At 38.1% G+C, this 21,407-nt stretch overlaps 5 protein-coding genes across 9 annotated transcripts in view; 2 read left to right on the top strand and 3 right to left on the bottom strand.

Annotated features, from left to right (window-relative positions):
• LOC149948010 (monocarboxylate transporter 12-B-like) overlaps nucleotides 1–1,332 on the bottom strand; it is a 7,712-nt gene extending 6,380 nt beyond the window's left edge. Inside the window, exons 1-2 of the mRNA XM_090172573.1 lie at nucleotides 1,179–1,332; nucleotides 701–914 (exon numbers count right to left, since the gene is read on the bottom strand). Of these exons, the coding sequence (XP_090028699.1) occupies nucleotides 701–905 (205 nt within the window). The 5' untranslated portion in view covers nucleotides 906–914; nucleotides 1,179–1,332. The remainder of the gene's footprint in view (nucleotides 1–700; nucleotides 915–1,178) is intronic.
• A 217-nt stretch (nucleotides 1,333–1,549) lies between these two features.
• Nucleotides 1,550–3,716, top strand: LOC149948011 (methionine adenosyltransferase 2 subunit beta-like). Its single transcript, XM_090172574.1, has 5 exons — nucleotides 1,550–2,074; nucleotides 2,135–2,249; nucleotides 2,313–2,465; nucleotides 2,529–2,722; nucleotides 3,051–3,716. The coding sequence occupies exons 1-5, from the start codon at nucleotides 1,889–1,891 to the stop codon at nucleotides 3,300–3,302; spliced, it is 900 nt and encodes a 299-aa protein (XP_090028700.1). The 5' UTR covers nucleotides 1,550–1,888; the 3' UTR covers nucleotides 3,303–3,716.
• waw (Translation factor waclaw) lies at nucleotides 3,706–11,418 on the bottom strand. 2 transcript variants are annotated; one of them, XM_090172569.1, is made up of 15 exons: nucleotides 11,200–11,418; nucleotides 10,341–10,386; nucleotides 10,160–10,265; nucleotides 9,278–9,426; nucleotides 8,902–8,982; nucleotides 8,619–8,845; nucleotides 8,298–8,501; nucleotides 7,945–8,074; nucleotides 7,642–7,751; nucleotides 7,449–7,576; nucleotides 6,629–6,699; nucleotides 6,464–6,565; nucleotides 6,219–6,398; nucleotides 5,294–5,506; nucleotides 3,706–3,848 (listed from the first exon to the last, which is right to left on the bottom strand). In XM_090172569.1, the coding sequence occupies exons 4-15, from the start codon at nucleotides 9,329–9,331 to the stop codon at nucleotides 3,723–3,725; spliced, it is 1,626 nt and encodes a 541-aa protein (XP_090028695.1). In that variant the 5' UTR covers nucleotides 9,332–9,426; nucleotides 10,160–10,265; nucleotides 10,341–10,386; nucleotides 11,200–11,418; the 3' UTR covers nucleotides 3,706–3,722. The 2 variants fall into 2 exon arrangements, with proteins under 2 accessions (XP_090028695.1, XP_090028693.1); XM_090172567.1 differs by lacking the exon at nucleotides 11,200–11,418 and adding an exon at nucleotides 11,006–11,188.
• Nucleotides 11,419–13,549: 2,131 nt separating this feature from the next.
• pix (ATP-binding cassette sub-family E member 1 pix) lies at nucleotides 13,550–19,107 on the bottom strand. Of its 2 annotated transcripts, none has more exons than XM_090172576.1 (12): nucleotides 18,647–19,107; nucleotides 17,680–17,833; nucleotides 17,518–17,603; nucleotides 17,095–17,448; nucleotides 16,554–16,720; nucleotides 15,836–15,925; nucleotides 15,539–15,660; nucleotides 15,191–15,472; nucleotides 14,955–15,124; nucleotides 13,996–14,261; nucleotides 13,811–13,922; nucleotides 13,550–13,729 (listed from the first exon to the last, which is right to left on the bottom strand). In XM_090172576.1, the coding sequence occupies exons 2-12, from the start codon at nucleotides 17,783–17,785 to the stop codon at nucleotides 13,682–13,684; spliced, it is 1,803 nt and encodes a 600-aa protein (XP_090028702.1). In that variant the 5' UTR covers nucleotides 17,786–17,833; nucleotides 18,647–19,107; the 3' UTR covers nucleotides 13,550–13,681. The 2 variants fall into 2 exon arrangements, with proteins under 2 accessions (XP_090028702.1, XP_090028701.1); XM_090172575.1 differs by lacking the exon at nucleotides 18,647–19,107 and adding an exon at nucleotides 18,170–18,269.
• Elp4 (Elongator complex protein 4) lies at nucleotides 18,428–21,396 on the top strand. 3 transcript variants are annotated; one of them, XM_090172577.1, is made up of 10 exons: nucleotides 18,431–18,553; nucleotides 18,624–18,680; nucleotides 18,855–18,984; nucleotides 19,051–19,086; nucleotides 19,169–19,290; nucleotides 19,973–20,071; nucleotides 20,138–20,503; nucleotides 20,558–20,666; nucleotides 20,725–20,831; nucleotides 21,255–21,396. In XM_090172577.1, the coding sequence occupies exons 3-10, from the start codon at nucleotides 18,861–18,863 to the stop codon at nucleotides 21,381–21,383; spliced, it is 1,092 nt and encodes a 363-aa protein (XP_090028703.1). In that variant the 5' UTR covers nucleotides 18,431–18,553; nucleotides 18,624–18,680; nucleotides 18,855–18,860; the 3' UTR covers nucleotides 21,384–21,396. The 3 variants fall into 3 exon arrangements, with proteins under 3 accessions (XP_090028704.1, XP_090028703.1, XP_090028705.1); XM_090172578.1 differs by having other exon boundaries at nucleotides 18,428–18,680; nucleotides 20,141–20,503; XM_090172579.1 differs by lacking the exons at nucleotides 18,431–18,553; nucleotides 18,624–18,680; nucleotides 18,855–18,984; nucleotides 19,051–19,086; nucleotides 19,169–19,290 and adding an exon at nucleotides 19,299–19,901.
• The last annotated feature ends 11 nt before the right edge of the window (nucleotides 21,397–21,407 follow it).

Here is a 21,407-nt window from a genome sequence, read left to right on the forward strand (position 1 = left end):
TAACATAAAATCGTCCCCCTCATATTCGAAAATTTTGCTTTTCGCCCCTTAAAAAAATCAAATCAGCCTCTAATTTCCCATATCAGCCTCAAAATTGTTTAGGTTAGGCTAATCAGGTCGCATATTGGCAAAGGTGGCACTATGTACAATGTCACCAAGGCAGATATCACTGGGCACGAATTTAGTTTGCCTACCGTGGTTTATAAGAACAGGGTTCGCGGGTTCTGACTAACACATTAGCTGTGTTATTTATTAAACTGCTGGGTGTGTAGGTAACACTGTTGGTAGGACTGTTGTTGTTGTCCTGATGGAAATAATATTTTCGGTAGGCGATGACCTCCTTTAGAGAAGCTAGTTAACTTAACGCAGCCCCAAGAACTATATCGTAAACGTCATCATTTATGGTTAAGAAAGCCTTGACCCTGATTTACACATTAAACACAATTCAAAACTGGCGCCAAGTTATACTGGAATATTGTGACGCATGGAAATTATTTTTAGAGCCAGAAGATGTCGAGTTCAGTAACCCGCGTACACACTGCTTATTATAATCCAACATAACGTCTCGTCATAAATTGTCAGACCACTATTTTATTCATTGTACTACCAGAAGAAATTTGGGTATAAAATAACAAGATTTATAATAATAAAGTTTTTTTTTCTAATTCTTGCATTTCGGAGATAAATCAAAAAGTCTTACCCGAAAAACATGCTGTTGCGATGCATAAACTGAAAGGCCATGAAGCGGATTCGCGGGTAATACCGAAATAAGAGATGGTAGCCAAGTAGAGAACTCCTTGCGATCTAAGCAATCCGTTAACGCAAAAATTGACGAGAAAGCAGGCGACGGCAATCATCCAACTCCAGCCAGTGTCGGGACCGGGATCGTTATAAAAACTAACCATAGCTAAAACCTACGTGAAATGGAAATTCTTAACATTCATTCTAGTCAACTTGTATACGCGTAAAAAAAACCCAAGGCAATAAACTCGAAAAATAATAACGCAAAGGCTTATTTTATAGCCCGGCTTCTCATTTAAAAGCTTTCTTTAAAATTAACGAGACAAACTTTATCACGTTACAGTACGATATATTTAGGCTAAAGCCTAATTTCTTGTCAGCCAATGCCCCCATTTAAGATAATTTGATAACACCAAGGCTAAAGTTCAAAAATATACTTTGAAAATAAGCTCCACATAGTAACGTCCATCCGCGTTACATATCGCTACCCGAAAGTAAAAGTTAAGTAAAACGGAAAGAAATTCGAAATTATAATCCTCGCGTGTTAGTTCAATTATTCGATTGTTATTATTAATATTACTCAAAGCACCCTGCTCAAAGTATATAAAATAAGCAACTCATTTGTTTTAAAATAGTGGTTTTTGGACTTACCTGACTTTCTCTATCAGCTAACAAGAGTTTCCTACCTAGAATTCTCTAAATTGGATTACGGTAAATTCTAGAAAAATCCCCATATTTTTAATTTCAACAAAACGTTTGCTAATAATATTAAAATATTACAGTATAGTGCTTCAATAGCAGGGGTTTGCTGAAAACGGTGAGGTAAACTCTTTCTCCGGCCCGCGCCCGATAAAAAATGAAAAACAGCGTGGGGGAGGGGGGAGGTAGCCGAAGTGAAGCCGATTTAAAGCCGTCTGGCAGTTAGGTCACTAGTCGCAGCTCGCCGGTTTCGTACGCTTGTTACTGTGTAAATTCAATCCTCGCGTAGCTGATGTAATTATATGATTAATATAATTAAAACACGCATATTTCCATCGAAAGTGTTTGAGAACGTTGCTAGTGCAAGTCTACAGCGTCGCTGCGCGTTTAAAAATATTTTTCGCGTAAGCCTTGGCCCGTATAGTTAAACGGTTTACCGCTAGATAATATGGGGTTTGAAAAAAGAGTGCTGATTACGGGGGCCTCGGGGCTCTTAGGGCGCCACATGATTAAATATTTCAATGACAACAACTGGAAAGTGCTGGGTCTAGCGTTTTCTCGCGCGAGAGATGGTTTGGTACAAGTAGATTTAAATAACAACGCGGAAGTCGAAGGAATCATCCACAACTTTCAGGTAACTCGATCTCGCTGTCGCCGCCTCAGATCGGCCTTTAATACTGGACATTTTGTGCAGCCGTCGTTCGTGGTTCACGCCGCCGCTCAACGCTTTCCCGACAAAGTAGAAAAGGAATTTGACAAAAGTTATCAATTAAACGTGGCTAGTAGTAAAGCTCTGGCAGAAATAACTGGTATTGTTTTCAAGGGTAAAATCAAATTTTCTCTTAAATTGGGTAAATTGCATTTATTTATAGCGAAAAAGGGGATACCGCTACTCTTCATTAGCACTGATTATGTTTTTGATGGAAAGAAACCGCCTTATAACGAGGAAGACCCACCCAGTCCAGTGAACAAATACGGACAATTGAAGGCCGAAGCGGAAAGAATTATACTAAAAATCAACACAAGTATTATTTTTTAACTTTAAAACAACTTTCTACTCTTTGTGTAAACACGGGTAAAATTCACAGATTCGTGTATTCTAAGGATTCCCGTTCTATATGGCGACGAGGAGTACATCGGAGAAAGCGCCGTATCGTTACTGCTAAAAAATCTCTTGGACACTACTCAAACGCACAATGTGTCGGTTTACGAAATCCGTTATCCGTCGCACGCAAATGATATCTCTTCCATCGTTGTTCAGTTACTTGAAAAGAAAATCGAGGTATCATAAACGCTCAAGTTCTTACTCGCGGACCGCAAACTGACGAAGTAATATTTGCCCTCTCACGGTCCGCGTGCGACTCTTAGACAAGGGCTCCCACCTAAATCTGGAAACCAAGTTTTTCTTAAAATCTCAATTTGAAGTAAATTACACCAAAAGCTAACTTGTTTAAAAATGTACCAATTTTTTAGGCAACACTTACCTGTCATTTCACTAATATCCCACATAGTTCTCGAAATAGGGTACTCTAGGGATTTCTAATATTGGGGGGAGCCCCGTCAAATCGTATTAAATTTGAAGTGCCTCACTTGAACCAAACTCATTTCAGAATCCAGAGGACACTGTCGGAATTTATCAATGGTGTGGGTCCGAAGGTTTGACAAAATTCGGTATGGTCAAATCAATGTCAACGGTGTTTGGACTACCAATGGATCACATCAAACCCGAAGCCCAACCGACGAACGCGACGACACGGCCTCACAATTGCCAACTCTCCAGAGAGAGATTGTTGTCTCTAGGAATTGAAAAACACACAACGTTCCAAGAAGGAATTCGAAGCTTTCGAAAGTTTTTGCAATGATAATAAATATTTTCCTTAATTTCATTCCAAGGCAACTTAATTGCGATATTACAATATAAATTATAATTAACGTAACAATATTTTGATTTGTTACCTATAACAAACCCGTTATAACTCCTTTGAAAGTACAGATTAACCAAAATGTAACCGAATGATAATTCACGCTAACGCCCTTCTTCGAATACCGGATTAATTTAAATTGTCGCCGCAAGTACGACTGACAATTTTGTACTTGAAATTCAGCTTTAGGTTTCCTATCAGCGCTAGTGGGTCCAATTACCGTCATTCCGGGGATTATAATACTCTCGCAATTCTGCTGCCAAGGATACTTAGTAATTCACTGTGATTGTTCTCCTTTTGTTTGTAACAGTAAAAAGGTTGTAAACAATAAAGTTATATCACATTGTTTAGATAACTAATTTATTTCTTTAATATTTTAATAAACGCGTCTCTTGGAACTTCCACGTTGCCAATCAGCCTCATTTTCTTTTTGCCTTCTGCTTGTCTACGCAACAACTTCATTTTCCGTGTTACGTCTCCTCCGTACTAAATGTTAAAAAGACAAGAGCACTTACGTTTCTAAATGTTACAGTTTGGGAAAAATAGGGCAAATTAATTCGTGTGGTATTCAGCGTATAGATGGAAATAAAGCCCAGAATTCAACTTTAAACACCGTCTCATCTCTGAGGAATCCATTCCTTAAATGTTAACTGACGTACAGTCTGTCTGAAAAATTTGTTCGTCCTAAAATTTAAATGGGGATAATTTATTTTCTAGAAATTCTAGTAACAAAGTTCCTAGCTTGTTGAAAAGAACAGAAAAAGCCCTACAATACACATATTTTGACATAAGGAAATGTATAGGTTTTGACCTATTTTCGTCGAAACTTTCCAAAATGTGGAATAGTAACTTTTTTTGCCGCTTAGAAATTTGATTTTTAATTGTGATTTTCATATTCCTCTGGGTCGATTTAAATAGGAAGTATTTGAATTTTTAAATTTCAAACAATAGTTCGCGAGCTACGGCCTTTTAAATATTAGGAGATAATACGCATTTAACTAATTGGCGCGGCACTCAATACTAACATATCAAGAAGTCGATGAATAAAAGTGCGACGCCGAAACAACCTTCTTGATATGTTAGTATTGCGTGCTACGCCAATTAGTTAAATGCGTATTCTCTCCTTATATTTAAAAGGCCGTAGCTCGCGAACTATTGGTTGAAATTTAAAAATTCAAACACTTTTCCTATTTAAATCGACCAAGAGGAATATGAAAGTCACAATTAAAAATCAAATTTCTAAGCGGCAAAAAAAGTTACTATTCCAAATTTTGGAAAGTTTAGACGAAAATAGGTAAAAACCTATACGTTTCCTTATGTCAAAATATGTGTATTGTAGGGCTTTTTCCGTTCTTTTCAACAAGCTAGGAACTTTGTTACTAGCATTTCTAGAAAATAAATTATTCCCATTTAAATTTTTAAATTATAGGACGAACAAACTTTTCAGACAGACTGTACCTCTCAGTTGGGCTTTACTGCATGCGTAAATATATTCGACTCACTGAACACTCATAAAGTAGCGCGACCATGAGATTATGTATACACTTGTTAAAGGATCCATTGCCACTACTTTCGTAATTCCAACGATTCGGTGGCTCTGTAAACTACGTAGAATGTAAGACTTTACCAATATTTTCAAAATCACTGGCTCGCCGCCGACACGAGCAAATATCCGAATACGTCCATTTCATCAGGGTAACCATAGTGATCATTCAGCATTCCAAGTGTATACATTTACAGATTCCAAATGCGATTGAACATCTCCAACGCCAACCCAGATTTTTAGGGCCGTAAATTACCTTTCCTGCACGTTGCGAGTCGTGGCCCAAGTTGAAAACCATTCCCAGGGTTACCGCGTAATAAACATTTTCCCAGCCGCGTAATAAGAGTTTTCCCAGCATGGGCCTAATTAAATGTTTTTCAATACTCACACATTTGGCCAAAACATTTTTTCTCATAGCTTTCATATTCTCCCTGGCCACAATTTTGGCGCCAACAGCCGCTTGAATAGAAACGTGATACAGCTGCATTGGCAGTGTGTCTTTCAATTTCAGACAAATAGAACGACCAATTTGAACGGCTCTCAAGGCATGAACAATTAATGTCAATTCCTCTACAACGATGCTATTTAGTAATATATTTAACTGGAAAATAGAATTAGCACTTAATAATTAGAATAATCAGCAATAATACAGCTCAAAGAGCTTCAAAATAGGCGTACTACACTCGTGTAGAAAATGGGACAAAAATTGTAATTTGGTCAACTGAACCAAAATTATTGAAAGTTTCCGCCATACTTTCGCAGAGCTATCAAGTAACACACCGTATTAGCAGGAGACTATATAAGTATACACTTGGATTATCTACGGTTCCATTGCCATCGTAATGAAATTGGGAGAAACTGGTGGGATTTACACTACCGTTAAATGTAAACCGTGGCGCATTTTTTTCAAATTCATTCGCTACCTGTCGTAACTACGAAGCCGCGCCGCGGTAAAAATATGTAAGACATTCACTCGGAAAATGAATTTCAAAACCCGGAATAGTTCTCATATTGAAGATTTTGAAAGATTGGTTATGTTCTTCATCGTAAAATCACGTTGCGAGCGAATACTCTTGCCTGTAAACCACGCCAGTTTCTATGAAAACCATCAAGGTCAACAATCTATTATAATCTGGAAATATCCTTTGTAATAAATTGTGTCGTACTTTATGATGAAGCATTTAACTAGAACATTAATGCCAAAAAGGGAAAAGTAGACATTTTATATAGCGAGATTTTAAATTGAAAATGAATATGTAATTCAATTCAGAGTGCGTCTCGCGGCGTAAGGCAAAATCAAAAATTTAATTTACTTTGACTAATTCGCTAGGTTCGTATCCATTATCCTCATAATCGAAACTGGCATATCCCGAAGTTATCGATTTCAGCTCATCAAAAAAGTCCACTATGACTTCGTTCAAAGGAAATTTATATTGGAGCATCAAGTTATCGTTATCAATATTTTCGGAGTGCTTTTGTTCTCCTCTCCTATCCTGCAAACCATTTCGGAAATTAATTTCATGTTTCTGCTCAGATTTCGACTTCAAAATTCGCTTACCAAGCACAAACTGGTAACAGCGCCCAAGTAAGTATCTGGAGTTATGATAGTTGCCAAAACCATCGGCTCAAAATATTCCTCAACATACTGTTTTTCAGGAAACTGTTATTATAAATTTACAGTTATTACAAAGTGGATTACGAACAATACATAATACATCTGTACCTCTAAAGGATTAGTTATAATTAACTCGGTTGAGCCACGTACTTTGGCCATCTTTGTACTTTTTAATTTAGCTGTTAAAAGAGTTTCTCATTCAATTTGTAAGCTAAGAAAATACGATAATACTTAAAAAAAACCGTTAGAATCAAAAGTGCTAAAGCTAAGGGACACAAATAAATAAAGGGGTAGGTTCCTAATTCAGTATCATGGGATCGCTGGAAATGGATCAAAAGTGGTTTCCAGGAGCTGGACCCAAATCGAACGTAAATGAATTGAGCCATAAAACTATACATGTATACAATTGATATATCTAAGAACTTTACGTACGATCGGAGAAACAGGCGGGGCTTCAACTACATCGAATGTAAAAAGTGCCCCGTATTTCCAAAATCTCGGCTTAACCTAGGGTCAATTTTATCGCGTCAGGGGAGGGGGAAAAAAACGTCACCCGGGTATGTTTAACCGCGTGGGATGACGTAAATTTTCGGGTACCAATGAGATTTAATTGCTTTTAAGGAGTGGAGCATATAGGAAAGACTGCGAGTGGGATTAGTATAATCTCCAAAAATCACCACAATATATTCATTATCTCTAGCGCATTCTTTTTTTGTTAACTATAAAATGCCAGTAGATTTTTATGTGCGAAAACAAAACGTGGTCCCTCCGAGGGCCCAATACTAAGTTGGTTTCCATACCCGATGATACACTCTAATGGTTATGAGCAAACTTTGGTAAAAACTTTGGTGAAGGTTAGCACTAGTGTACGAGAACCGCCTCCCCCCTCATAGTCTTTATTTAACCACCGTAAAAAAACGATAATTACCTTTGTATGGAACATTGGGTGCCGTAACTACAACTTGGGCATCAAATTCTTGATCAAGCCTCTGGCAAAAGACTTCCATGTGTAATAACCCTAAGAAACCAAGTCTCCAGCCTTGACCCAATGCGGGACTATAAATGTTTAGGAGCGTTTTTATCTACAGGCTAGAATAAAACTTTATATAGCTCGAGCTAACCTGGAGCACGTACTAACTTCAACACTGGAGTCGTTTAATGTCAATTTTTCCATCGAGCCACGTAGCTCAACAAGTTTGGATTGATCCGCGGGATATATTCCGGCGTATACCTATATAACAGACGCATTGAGCTTAGGAAATAAATTATATGACAAAACAATGTTTCTGATTCTTTGATAGTAATTTTCAATTGTGAAAACACTAAAGGGAGAACAGAATTTCATGTGGCGAGCGTTATAATTGAACTAGATCACTGTCACCAAGTTCAGAGTGCATCTCGCGCTTAAATCTTATTTCAATTACCATTGGTTTTGCAGATGGGATACTTGGTAACGTTTCAACTGTAATACCCTTATGATGGAAAGTTTCGCCAATTTTTGCTTCCGACGAACTCCTAATATTCGCCGAAAAAAAGCCAGTTTGTCCAACTTTTCTAAGATAAAATACGAACATTTAATTATAAATACTTCTCAACACAACGGTATACGAAACTGTATTGGCACGGATGAAGTTAATAACTACGAAAAAGTCATTAACCAAAAGGTTAATACCAAATTTAATATTGCGAGTATTTAGATTAAGTAAAATAACGGTTTCATTAAACTTATCGTGCAACTCGCCCGTAGGAATAGGTATTTTAAGAACTACTTACTCACAGCTCAGACGTGAGAATTTCTTCGGGGCTTAAGACGCCCAGATCTCGAACCACGTAGCTTTGTCCAGTACTGCTCGCGGTTATTTCATCACCAATTTTAACTTTTCCGTCAACGATGACTATCATTCCAATTACGCCTCTGTGTTTGTCAAACCACGAATCGAACAGCAATCCCCGAAAAGGCTTTGCTAAATCGCCAGATGGGCTAAAAGCGAAAATTTCAAACATGTAAGAGCTACAAAGGTCACCGAATTAAGTACCTAATTTGCTATTCGCGGTAAGGACACTAGTTCGAGATCCCCATGTTATAGTGTTAACTTACGGTGGAATTTTTGTGATTATAGCTTGCAATAGTTCCTCAATGCCAATGCCTAATTTCGCCGAGACTTTGATAACGTCTTTGGTGTCAATCTCAAACAACTTATTCATTTGACTGGCTGCTTGTTCTGGTTTGGCATTTTTCAAATCAATTTTATTTAGAACTGGAATAATTACGAGATCGCTGCATAGGGCTAAATTGAAATTGGCGACAGTTTGGGCTTGGACACCCTGCAAATACAATTGATTTAGAACGCTGGCACGCTGCTACTTTTTGAATAGCTCACTTGGTTAGCGTCGACTAATAATATTGCTCCTTGACAAGCGCAGAGAGATCTGGAAACCTCGTAACTAAAATCTACGTGACCCTATTTTCATTGGATTCTTATAATAGACCTTAACCACTTTTCAAAATGGCAACCAAATTTCCCGCAGTTTACATAAAGCGTAAGGGGCTAGCAATAACAAAAAAACCACGCCCCTTTCGCCCGGTAGGGGTTTAAAGAACTTCGATACGATAACAGGCTCCTTCTCCATGTAGGCGGAGAATTCACGAAAACAGAGGATATAAATTGAATAGAAACTGCGGGAGTAGTTGGTCACGGTTTCGAAAGGCGGTATCGTCCTATTGAAAACAAAGATACAAAAAAAAATTTAATTAACTGGTGTATCGATGAGGTTCAGTAAGTACGTTTCATTATTGCAAGTGTAGAGCATGGATACAGTTTGGGCTTTAACGGTTATACCCCTTTCGCGTTCAACTTGAAGCTTATCAAGAACTTGTTCGTTTTTATCACTTTTTGATATGGTACCTGAAAAAAAGAGGTTGGCCAATTTCATACATGTAACAGTAGGGAATACCAGAAGATTATAATATATCTCTTGCGGCATTTTCGCGGTCACACTTTTCTCAAACTCAACCATTGTTCAAACCATCTTAGAGCAACCTTTGACTGTACTAATGAGATTACGCGTAATCTTTAGAGTTTGTACCTGTATCAGTGTTGAGTACGTGTAATTGGCACACCGGGCATCTGGTTGGCCCCCAGTGGCGGCGGAAGGTTCATATTTGGGGGGGGTGGGACATACCCGCGATATATATATTTCCAAATGGATGAAAGCTGGTTGTATTTTAAGCGTGATATGCATTTAATCTAATAATAGTCCAATAGGCTAAAGTTCAAGCGTATTTCCAAATTTCAACGCATAAATCATTTAGTGATTTGTAACACCTATTACTTAAAAAAAAACTTTTGGGGGGGGGACATTTGCCTGGTCCCCACCCGATTTTTTTGGGAAGGGGTCCAGTAACTGGTCACCCCCTCCCCCCGTTACGCCGCCACTGTTAGCCCCTCGGGCTGACTAGGCTTAAGCCTAGGGCCCACTAAAGTAGGATCCCAATGAGGAGTGGGGGATCTCATGAAGTCCAAAAAAAACTAACGCTAGGGTTTACTTACTACGGCATACAGTTTCGTTTTTAAATATAAAAGATATATTATACACTTCTGGAATACTAATCGTACAACGAATAAAAATTAATTTTACCAGTAAATTCTAAAAGTCTATCCGACAATGTGCTTTTTCCATGATCTATGTGAGCTATAATACTAAAGATTCTTATGTTCTCTGTAGGTATGGATTCCACCGCACTCTAGGTGAGATTAGTGAGCATGCCCAAGACGTTATTTTCCCATAATTAATTATTTAAATTTTAAAATCCATTTACTTTAAACAAAGCGTCTCTTTTGGAGTTTTTCGTTGAATATTGGTACCTTTATTATTGAAAAGTACGTTAATGTAACATTTAGAATGTTGCGCGACGTAATCCTCTGACAAAAATGTATCGGAGAAGTAATATGGTTGTGCAAACATCTGTAAAGTAACCACGGCGTGACAGAGTCCGACGTCCCCTAAGTTATTTGACCATTGAGAAAGATTTTAACCGGCCCACAATTAAAGCTATTGTGATACGAGTAAATTAAATGCCGTCTAAAACCAGCCACTGCAGTTTAAAAATTAGATTACTCCGTAAGAATATTTCCTTGTTGGTTTTTTAAGATTTTAGAAAATCGTTGATATGTTTATAACACGACCTCAAAATCAAAATTAATTGTTTTTAGTGGGAAAAAAGCATTTTTAGTTATATGAAAAATGTTTATTATAATTTTGACCTGGATCCTTCCTCCATGGTTTGAGTATTAAATTAATATGAAAAGGGTGTCTAGTATGAATCGTTTCCATAAAAGTAAACATAAGATAAATTAAAGTAACTTGATATTATGTACGCCTGTGTACCACGGGTCAAGTGGACGATCAAAAATTTATTTTTGCCACGATACAGCAATTGTCGGTTCATTATTTCGAGTTAAGAAAAAAAATCTGTACATATACCGTTGATATGAAAGGTTTGGGAAGCTCTGCCTAACCAAGCCTTTGTTGAAATGCAACTTTCTCGCGGTAAATGAACTCGTAGAACGAGTACATTGCAATAGCCCAATATAATTTGAAATTATTCTCATTTTGATGAGCTTTAGTATTTAATAATGTTTAGTTTTACAATAATAATATAAATAATTTTGGCTTACTACTGGTAACATTACTAGCCATCACGAAATAATAACCGCTCCGTAGACCGTTCCCAGACGAAAACTGGGTTAAGCCTAATACTCCCTGATTTCCCACGTGTGAAAGTGTCGGCTTTTGGAGAGAGAAAATACCAGCTATCATACGAGCTGCGCACAAGTGAGAGTTGTGAGACTCCCGAACTTGAGATGGCGGGAATTTCCGCGAAAATTGAAAAGTGTAAACTTTTTACCCTAAGACGATTTATTCGCCTGTTCTCGGGGTAAGATTTACCCTGTCCAGAATTTGGTTCGCTTGTTCCAGAACTCTAAAAGGTTACACTTTTTACTCCTCCTCGAAAGGTGTAGAGGGAGTAATCTAGCTTGGTCGTCTGCTTAAATTTCGTTTCACGAAAATATGACGGGCAAGATTTTCATAAATAACATTTAACTACTCCCTTCTTACTCCAACTCGTTTTTTTCGTCAAGACAGAATTGAAGTAAAATTACGTCATATGGCTACACTTTTTAACCTACTCAAAAAACCCAGAACAGGCGAAAAAAAACCACCTACTAACGGGCAGCGTTGCCAGACGTCCTATAATTATAGGAAAAATCTATAATTTTGCCACAAAATTTTCGGAGTCCTATAATTATAACAGTGTACTATCAAAGATAATTTAAACTCGTACCCTAGATTCGAATACTGAGAGCTTTCCCATTGACGGTTTTGTTACGAAGCGTTTACCCTTTTCCGGCACGTGACCTCAGAAAAATCGGGCTCCATCGGTTGCGGCACGGCCAACTTCGATCAGGCGCTGCCGCATTATATAGCGTGATCGAAGTTGGCCGTGGTTGCGGTAAGGCGCAAACCATGGAGCGAATATTTTTTGAGTTCGGGCGGGAAGTGGGTAAACGCTATCGGCAACGCGCGAGAGAGTGATTTCGAATCTAGGGTACGAGTTTAAATTATCTTCCAACTTCGATCACGCGCTGCCGCGCTATATAGCGCGTGATCGAAGTTGGCCGTGCCGCAACAGATGGAGCCCGATTTTTCTGAGGTCACGTGCCGGAAAAGGGTAAACGCTTCGTAACAATACCGTCAATGGGAAAGCTCTCAGTATTCGAATCTAGGGTACGAGTTTAAATTATCTTTGGCTCGATGCATATTCCATCAGGTGCATGTGTACATCGCATCGCAGCTCAAAATTTATCGATTAAAGGCGGATGCACACATAGCCTTCGCGCGCGAAATTTCGCTGGCAAATCGCGTCGCGTAACTTAAATAGAATGCAAGTCATGGCGCATGGGCGCGTACGCGAAAATTCGCAGGCGAAATCGCTTGCGAACCGTATGTGTGTTTGGGCCTTTAAGATACTTTCACGCTCGCTAGTAGCGGGTAAAAATAGTTAAAGGGCAACGCAAGTGAGCTGGCATTTGTGTGAATATGTATGCAAAGTGCGAAATTTACGGTAAACTCTGCGTGGTCTCGCCAGTACTGAGGGGGGTGTAGGGGGTTAAGAAGCACGTTACTTTTTATTTATTTTGCCACAGAGCTTGCGTTGCCCTTTAAAATCTGCTTTCAAACAGATATTTTCTACTTTGAAAACCCGTTAAATTTTATATCGTCCGCTACTTAGCCTAGCTTTAAAATGCTCGATAGCTAGTACCGGAAGCGTACTTTCAGTATTTTTACCCGCTACTAACGAGCGTGAAAATGCGGCTTTAAGACGTAAAATGTAAAAATTACACTGCTTAGCGATATTTATCTATTGATAACTGATATTTCATGAATAACATTAGCAAGATATGAAGATGAATAATTATCTGGTAAGAGATATAAACTATAGGGCAAGACCGTTCGTTTATTAGAACAAGGCTATGAAATTGTAACCTTTAAGCGAGGAAACACCACTTGGATATATATTCCTAAAGGAACGAGAAAAGTGAATTTTTAGACACCCGCCACGGTAGCTTCGCTACCAAATTGTACCTACAACTTAATATTAAGAGGCAATCTTTGAAAATGGGAGCACTTAGTGCTATTCACACGAGTCAACATTTTTGGTCGACACCATTCTCAAACCAAGTTGAAGGACGTTTTTTCTGCCCGAGGTTTAGCTCCAAATATTTAAATTTAATACTTTTCGTAGACATCCTTTTGATTACCTTCATTAATATAAAATTGGCAAATGTTGTAGTAGAAGAGGAATTTTCTTAAACTGACGAGTAATATCCTTCGTTGGTTATGCCGCGAAATCTCCACAATGTTGGCTCATGTGAATTGGCCTTCAGAAGTTTAAGATTATCACCCCTTTAATGCCCATATGAGCATAACTCGGAGAAACAACGAATTCAAAGCAGAAATAAAACATAGCATGTGAAAAATTCTTTTACAATTTACTGATATCGCATAATCTGTATTGACAAAGTACAAACAGATACTTCACTATTTACAGATTTTGCTTCATTATTAGTCCAAAAGAGTTTATATAAACCACCGACTTCAATCTTCCAAGAAAAAGAAATTCCCTCCTTTCTTCTGCTCCACATCCTATTATCCCCCAAATAAAAAATAAAACGTCAAAAACTTGACCAATGCTAGTAAAATTTGGGTAAACAACAAAGATCGTACCTTAACAGAATTTAATTTGTTAATCCTAGGTCTAAAATTGTTGGGGTCTCTCCTGAACGTTATATTTAATTGCTCTAAAAATTTGTTCATCCCTGCCAACAATGTTTGAGGGCTAAAATGGCAAAGTAATTTTCCTTTAATAAAATGCTTGTTTTCAAAAAGTAACACCTGATTTGAAATCTTACATATTCGCCGTTGCACTCATGGAAGGTACACCCTCAAAAACGATTACCCGATCCGCCAGATACGTCGCCATGATGAAATCGTGTTCCACAACAAAACCAGTCTTTTTGGCGTGCAAGATAAATCTCTTAATAACCTTAGCAGCGGCTAAACGCTGCTCGGAATCCAAATAAGCCGATGGTTCGTCTATTAAATAAACATCAGCGGGTTTTCCTAAGCAAAGAACCAGAGCTATGCGCTGGAGTTCTCCTCCAGAGAGATTTTGTACCTAAAATATTACTTAATAAAGCAAACCATTCTCACTCTTGATTTTATACCCTGACGCACCCACTGTCGTAACTATGGTCCCTGGGGCCCGTGAAATAAATATTGGGGCCTTTTACCATAGAGCCAATTTTTCCGGAAGCTTTTGGGGGCCGCCAGCATCGTTATTTACGACACTGCATGCAAAATTTGAACCAGTTTAGTAGCAAAGACCGTCAGAAATAAAATAATAGACCTGAATCATAATAAAAAAAATCCCATTATTCGAATTATATCTCCAGCTAGCACCCTCTTACAGAGTTAATCGTGATACTTTCCCACCAAAGCACGAGCGCAAAAAAGTTAATGTCAAGGATAAGATAATAGGCTAAAAGCCATTCACTTATTTAAGTTATTTTGCTCAAGTGATTAATATTTGGGTGGAAATCTTCCCATCATCGGAGACCGTGGTACTACAAAGGGCGCTGATCTAGAAGAACCTAACTCGCAATCTAGATTCAGGTCCAGCAAGTTTAATCATCAAAATAAAATCCTGGCTACACCATTTAGGCAACTCCATGGTTATTTCCAGCGAAACCCAATTAATGTATGTCGAATTATAGTGTTCCAAAAGTTAAACGAACACCGCCACTGACTTTAATTTTCGAGTGGGCGTAGGGTATGGCGCATTTCTTTACAAGAATAAATCGAAAATCACCTCTTGGTCCATTATGTGATCGATTTGAAGTGGTTTTATCACTTCTCCAACAAACTGTGGGTGAACGTAAGCATCTCTAATTTTATCGTGGAAAAGTTGTCTAACTGTGCCTTGTGCCTTCGGAGATATTTTCTGCGGTTTGTAGCTGATGTTCAGTGGTGGAATTTCGGCTGAAACGCAACTTACAAATTAAAACCAAATCCTTTTACTATAACAAAGAAAAACTTTTCACATACTTCCTTCATCCGGTTTTAGGCGACCAGCCATCATACGAATAAAGGTTGTTTTCCCAGTTCCATTTTCACCCAACATCACAATGATTTCAGAATCGGTAAACGTTCCCCCTTCAACTTGCAAGAAAAACTCGTTGAGAGTCTTACTCATTTTGGGGTATTCGTATCGGCACATTCGTTTGACCTCTTCCTCATTCGCGGTTTCAGCCACTTTAAAAACAAGCGCCGTTTCTCGGAAACGGAGGTTTTCAGTCGGAACAAATCCATCCAAAAAGATGTTGATTCCTAATATTCGGAATAGGGGAACAATAATCAAAATATTTATCAATTAATCAAAAGAAGAGGACATACCTTCACGAACTGAGAAAGGCATAGTAACTACTCCATAAGCACCAGGCACTCCATAAAGACAGCAAATGAAGTCCGATAAATAATCCAAGACTGATAAATCATGTTCAACTACAATTATGTACCTATTATTATAAGAATTGGTAATTATTGATAAATACTCCAGTAAAAGACGTGTATTTATATTTGATAACTCATTTAAAAGAAAATCCACATAAGAATTCAGAATGTGAACAGCAGAATGTAGTTTTAATCATCGAAATAAGTATAGGCCTACCCAAAAACTAGTATAATACATACTTTTCAGGGTGTATTAAGCCTCGAATAGCCAGAGCAGCTCTCAGCCTTTGTTTTACATCAAGATAACTACTAGGTTCATCAAACATGAATCTAAAAAAATTTAAAAGGTACATTTCATTAAAAATATCACAGCTTGCATCTTACGAACATACCCATCCGCGGACGAAATCAACGCATAATAAAGCATCGAGCTTCTGTATATCACAGCTCTCGCCTCCCCCCCCCTCCGCGTACGCCAGTAACTAGGACTTTCGACCCACGCGTGCGCCAGTAACTACGACTTTCGACCCACGCGTGCGCCAGTAACTACGACTTTCGACCCACGCGTGCGCCAGTAACTACGACTTTCGACCCACGCGTGCGCCAGTAACTACGACTTTCGACCCACGCGTGCGCCAGTAACTACGACTTTCGACCCACGCGTGCGCCAGTAACTACGACTTTCGACCCACGCGTGCGCCAGTAACTACGACTTTCGACCCACGCGTGCGCCAGTAACTACGACTTTCGACCTACGCGTGCGCCAGTAACTACGACTTTCGACCCACGCGTGCGCCAGTAACTACGACTTTCGACCCACGCGTGCGCCAGTAACTACCTTTATTAGTTAGTTCCGCGTTCACTACATTATTTAGTAATAAAACCTTTCCGAAAATTTGTCCGGGTGAGAATTTACAGAATATTGGGCTCATAAATATACTCCCAATTAAATACTTACATGTCAGCCTTCTGTATGCAAACCATAGCGCAAGCAAATCGCTGAAGTTCTCCTCCAGATAAATCTTCTATGTTACGGTTTAATACTTTCTTTAGTTCTAAAACAGTGCAGACATGATCTTGGTTGTTCAATTCATCTTTCTTGTCAATCATTTGTTGAACAGAGCCCTAAGAACCTCAAATATTAATTTGCATATTTTTGGCACAAATAAGTAGGATAATTGAAATCAGTGTCAGATGTTAAATTATCCACAGAACATTCAGAATGTGAACAGCAGTATATATTCTTTATCATCATTGAAACAAATTTCAGTATGTACTGCCAATAAATTGGTCAAGAATATATCAGACAACTATAAATTTTTGCTAAGCCACTGAAATGAACACCAATTATTATTATTCTAGATTGTAATGATTCGTATAATAATCATGTGCATAAAGTTAATTTGATTTGATTAAATGAGTGATACCATCTATTTCAGTTTCATTTTTGTTTTACTGGCAGTAGACACATAGAGGTAGAAAGACTAAAAACAACTCACTTTAACAGCCTTGGGAATTTGGTCCACATACTGCGGCTTGATAATTGCCTTTAGGTCATTTTCTAAAATTTTTGTGAAATAGTTTTGCAGTTCCGAGCCACGAAAATACGTTAATATCTCAGTCCAATCCGGAGGTTCTTTAAATCTGCCAAGATTGGGCTTTAACTTCCCAGCTAAGATCTTTAAGGCAGTGGATTTACCAATACCATTGGTACCAACGAGACCTAGAACTTCTCCGGGTCTCGGAGTTGGTAACCGATGTAATTTAAAAGAATTCTGACTATATCGATGAGTAGTATCTTTTTCGAGATTGCTTGGTAAATTAATAATAGTGATGGCTTCAAACGGACATTTCTATGAAAGTAAATTAAATTTTGTATCTTGGGAAATAAACTATTATTTTATAATAGCCAATTATCGTACCTTAACACATATACCGCAGCCGATACATAGTTCTTCAGAAATAATGGCTATTTTATCATTAGGTGTAACTTCAATACAAAGTTTTCCTGAGAAAAAGGCAAAAGTGTCCAAATACAAAAATTGAGTAACTTTGAATGTAGTAGCCTATATGAAGAAACATACCCATTCGAACGACAGGACAAGATTTTTTACATTCTTGCTTACACCTCTTGGGTTTGCATTTATCATTATTAACAATTGCAATACGAGTTAACTTGTCAGAAGACATTTTGGGTTCGTTTGCTTAATTACAAACGACCTTTCGTATTAATTGAATCTAAAATAAATTAAACTTTATTTAAAATATAAACCTTTAGAAAACTATGTTATGGTAGGAGAAAAATCAATTATCATCTAGGATCTGGACAATGTTAAGTGCTTATGCGTAAAACGACGCATATGCTGGATTTCTCCAGTAAGAAACTAAGAATATGCTACAAAAGATCTAGGGTAAATTAACAAGTTTCTAGGTCTTATGATTGAGCCATAGGCCAAGGGCCTTGCGAAAGTCCACGTGTCAACTATTATTCAGAACAAGGCTTAAAAATATGTCCACAATTATTTCCTTTGCGAACATTTTACATATAAATTATCAAAATGGAATTATATTTACCACATAAATTAATAACAAGTTCAGATTAAATAACGATAAAGTCCTGAATGATCCGGCAACGTCGGCACAACTTACAGACGGCAGATTATTATAAAAATCCCACTCGAGATAGTCTTTGGTCCCATGGACTAATTAGTCCATGTTGGTCCATAGGTGGTTTCTTCTAACTTAACTTTGGTATCAGTCTACAGCTTATATTTTTATAGCTGAACTGAACTGAGCCGTGAGTTCCGAACTGCTAACTCGAGTACTGTAAAATCGTGCGGGTTTTGTCAATTTTTGGGCGGATGAAGGGACTTGGGCAAGTTTGTATATGCGCAATCTACAGAGCAAGCCAGACATTTCTCTAGCATCTATGGAAACTAAAGCATTCGATATCACATTGTTAAATATTTTATAAATTCATTAAGTATATTTACGTTTACGGTTTAATATATAACTCTCAAAACAATAGGAATAGTGTATATCCGGACTTGCCTGAATTGACGGACGCGGATAGCCAGGAAAAGTAGTAAGTAAATTCAGCGAAATATTTTGGTATAGTAGAACATGTGAATAGCTGAACGAAACATTTGGACTGCACTAGTCCAAGTGGTATTTCGGTACGCTAGTTTATATTTTTTTAGTAAATCCATTCCAAACTCGTTGTAAATTCGAATTTTATATACCCACGTGGTCTGATTAGGAAATAATGACGTCAAGTTTCCATAAAGTTTTGAAACAAAAAGAAAATCAAATCCGTGGCACAAAGGTTTCAGTTCAAAATGCACAACTATTAACATCAACTGGAATCCCAAATTTAGACTATTATTTGGGTAATTACCAAGTGAATTAATTAATCAATCCATATCTTAGTTTTTAGTAAAAATTTGGTTTTTCAGGTGGTGGTATTCCTTTGGGAACGATTTTCTTAGTAGGCAAGCCATTTCTTTCGATTCATAGTTTTTACTCACTAGACGATTAAGAATTTAAGATTCATTAAACCTATAATTTACACAGAGGAAGGATCTGACAACATGTATTCCAACTTGATTGTAAAGTACTTTCTGGCAGAAGGTGTAGTTTGCAACCACTCGCTATTTTTGTATAGCTCAGAAATAGCCAGCGAAGATATTATTAAAGTAAGAAAAATCGTCTGCTAACACACCCTAAGACTGGTTTTTAACGTAACTAGCGCCAATCATTTAAACATGGAAGTTACACTCTTTTTAGAAACGTTTACTGGGCGCCGCTGTTATCGTACAGACAACTAACGAGCCTCTACCGCAGAAATTTCATCCCCCCAAAACCGGTTTTTTCATCACCCTCCCAGTAGACTGTAAGGTAATGGCGGTCGATTGGGAAGGCGCGTTTAAGAAAACCGCGCAGCTAAATTCGAAGCAGGCTGACTCACCAATGTTATTTAAACTTGGGGGAAAAACGTGACTTGGATAATGGCGGCCAGGGCCGACAAGAGAGGGGGGAAGCCGGTACAAATTACCAGGGCCCGTACAGCGGGCTTATACTATCTATTCGGATCATTCCTACGAGGGAGGCCAATGTGGTTGACATGGCGTTACAACTTAATATTAAACTGCAAAGGACAATATTTTCAATCAAGGCAGTCTACCATTTTATTTCACTGTCCGTGGTATCCATGACCGATGCGTTCTTTGGTTACGCAAGACAGTGGAAGATTAGGGGACTAAGTGGAATAGGATTGGTAAATGATCAACCCAGATACATTATTTCCGTAATTCTAAATTGTTGTGCTATTTACCATTTTAATTCCTATAGATATTGCTAAAATATCTTTGTAAATAGACAATGCCTGGAATATCATCTGATAATGTAAAACGTGTCAATCAAACTGAGGTTGAACCAATGAAGATTGCTTGGCGCTATCAAGACTTGCCCGTCAAGGTTAAATTACTTAAAAACCTAGCTGGTAATTTATTTGTAATGTCTGATAGAACTGACAACTTTCAGCAGCAAAGTGCGCAGGGATTAGGTCAAAACTCTCATTCATTTTGCTTGAACCAACCGATGGATGTGCAACTTATAAAAGAGTGCAATATTCTGACGTACGATATTTCTGATAGTTTACCAGGAAATACATCACCTTACGATGACGTAATGGCGAAATTAGTGCCAGAAATCAAACTCTTTTCGGCCAAGGACCCGCCAAATGGAAGTCTCCTTAGAATAGTGATAAACGGAGTTGGAAGCCCTATGTGGGGGTCAAACTCCACCAGCCACTCTCAATCAATTTTGAATTTTTTAAACGCCATACGTTGTTTGGCAAGGTTTTCTTACGCTGTATTTCTAATCACGATTCCAACTATTTTATATCAGGTAAAATCATTGTTACCCGAACTAGTAGTGTTTATTTATTTATTAATATTGCAGGAACTAGGATGTTTAAATAAGATTAGATTGTTTGTAGACTTCTCAGTTGAATTAGAACCCCTTGTAAAAGTGGAAGGTCAAGTCAATCATGCCTATAAAGATTACCATGGTAATGTTAGGTGTCCACAAAAGATAGAATTTTTTTTTAAATCATACGTTTTTTCCAGGTCTTTTTCACGTTCATAAGCGAAGCTCGATAAATTCAGTAACGCCATTTGTAACCAATACCTCTGATTTGGTTTTTAGAGCGACAAGAAAATCGTTCGTGATAGAAGTGAGATTTATTGCACGAGCTAGCTTATTATTGTAATAGGCTTTAAACAATATAGACAACTAGCGAACGGGGTGTTATAACTTCTTAACGGTTAAGCTTAGACCTTTAAGAAGGGAGCCTACAATGTCACAGGTTAAGGCCCTTAACCCTATTGTGTGAATAAAAGGTTAAATTCGAATCTTACATATGGGTGCTTGCTCGTAGCGCCGTAGCTAAGCCCCGCCTTGAAACGGCCGCCATGACATTAGTTTCACGTCACAAATCACGGAAGTTAAACGCCACACGATCCGGAGAATTAATCACGTGATCACCATTGGCGTCTTAATGTCATGGCAGACCTATACGCGTTACCATGGCCACGAACACAAGCCGCACCCACGAGCAACCTACGAATGGTAATTTAAATATTCTTCTCCTTTGCAGAAATTGCATTTACCACCTGATCTAAGCGAAACAATGAGTCGTTCAACGGAAGATCCCAAGATTACCAAAGAACGATTGAAAAATATGGCTTGTGGAGCCCCCAGCGGTCTGAATAAATTGGATTTCTGAAAACCATTTTAAATTTCTGCGATT

This window comes from Leiobunum rupestre, chromosome 4, assembly GCF_980474605.1.
Source record: "Leiobunum rupestre chromosome 4, qqLeiRupe1.1.hap1, whole genome shotgun sequence".
NCBI classification, from domain to species: domain Eukaryota; kingdom Metazoa; phylum Arthropoda; class Arachnida; order Opiliones; family Sclerosomatidae; genus Leiobunum; species Leiobunum rupestre.